The sequence below is a fragment of the Cyprinodon variegatus genome, unplaced genomic scaffold (genome assembly GCF_000732505.1).
Source record: "Cyprinodon variegatus isolate N-32 unplaced genomic scaffold, C_variegatus-1.0 Scaffold0, whole genome shotgun sequence".
In the NCBI taxonomy this organism is placed as follows: Eukaryota; Metazoa; Chordata; class Actinopteri; order Cyprinodontiformes; family Cyprinodontidae; genus Cyprinodon; species Cyprinodon variegatus.
In genome coordinates, this window is record NW_015150453.1 from 1,650,365 (window position 1) to 1,651,539 (window position 1,175).

Below are 1,175 nucleotides of genomic sequence, written 5' to 3' on the forward strand. Positions count from 1 at the left end.
GAAGATGAAAGCATGGACAAGTTTTTCCAAGTCCTGTTGACACATAAGTCCTTTAACCCTTGATATATTCTTAAGGTGATAATAGGCTGACTTTGTAATTGTCTTAATGTGGCTGTTAAAATTCAGGTCAGAGTCCATGACTACACCAAGATTTCTAGCTTTGTCTGTTGTTTTTAACATTGTTCACATTGAGGATCAGAATTATTGTAAAAACTTGAGATTAAGCCAAACTTAAGAGTCACAGTGGAGGGTCTAAAGAGCCAGCTGTGGTTGGAGACCCCTGATCTATAATAGATGCGTCTCCATATGAGAACAGAGCTAAAGCCCTTTAAAAATAAGCAGGAGGTAGAAGTGTTTATCATGAGATATACATGTTTATTTATCCCAACTTTACAATAAGTATAAAACAAACTGTCTAAAGAAATATTAAAAGTTTCTTTCACGGTTTGTTCATATTTCTGCTTCTGTTTGGATTTGATTTCTACTTAATAATGTCTTTGTTCCTCAGGATTAATCAATTTACTTTTGCTTCAAAGAAAATCCCAGGAGCTTTGAAGGCGTCTTCCTCCAGGGGAGGCACATCAGAGGCTCAGACAGAACAAAGAACGCGGTCCGGCTCAGCAGATTGGGCTCTTTACGCCGCAGGTGTCACAACTCACCGGGTTCCTGGGACGTGTCTGAGGCAGCGAATGGGCCCTTCTGAGAAACCACCATGGACAACTTTGAAGTCCCTCTCCGCACAGAGACCCTGAACACAACACGCCACGTCGAAGCTTAGATGTATCTGGAGAGCCGTTTCATAACATCAAAGACAGTTTCAGTATCTTTGCTCCCCACCTTCTTTTCATCCGCCAAAAGTTTCAACGGCAAACAGAGTTCCAGGATTTCATTTTTAGACGAGTCGTATCCGGCAACGCAGACGGCTGAAAAAAGGAGAAACTAAGACGTCAAATACAGAAATATTTACGCTGTTTGGCTTTTTAGGAAGAGAAAGAAAAAATAAAGGATAGACTAACATTTTTAGAAAGGCAAAACTAAAAAGTGTGGCATGCATTCTTTTACTAATACTTCAAATTAGTGGTCTGTTAAAGGAATAGTACACCCAAAACATGATTAGCCTTCATTTTCTACTCACCCCCATGCTGAACAACACTCTGGAGTACTTTTTTGATATC

General features: G+C 39.9%; 1 protein-coding gene across 1 annotated transcript in view; it reads right to left on the reverse strand.

Annotated features, from left to right (window-relative positions):
- The window catches only part of wdr73 (WD repeat domain 73), a 19,837-nt gene that overhangs the window by 13,250 nt on the left and 5,412 nt on the right, over window positions 1-1,175 (reverse strand). Inside the window, exons 3-4 of the mRNA XM_015370051.1 lie at window positions 838-939; window positions 660-748 (exon numbers count right to left, since the gene is read on the reverse strand). Coding sequence (XP_015225537.1) covers window positions 660-748; window positions 838-939 — 191 coding nt within the window. The remainder of the gene's footprint in view (window positions 1-659; window positions 749-837; window positions 940-1,175) is intronic.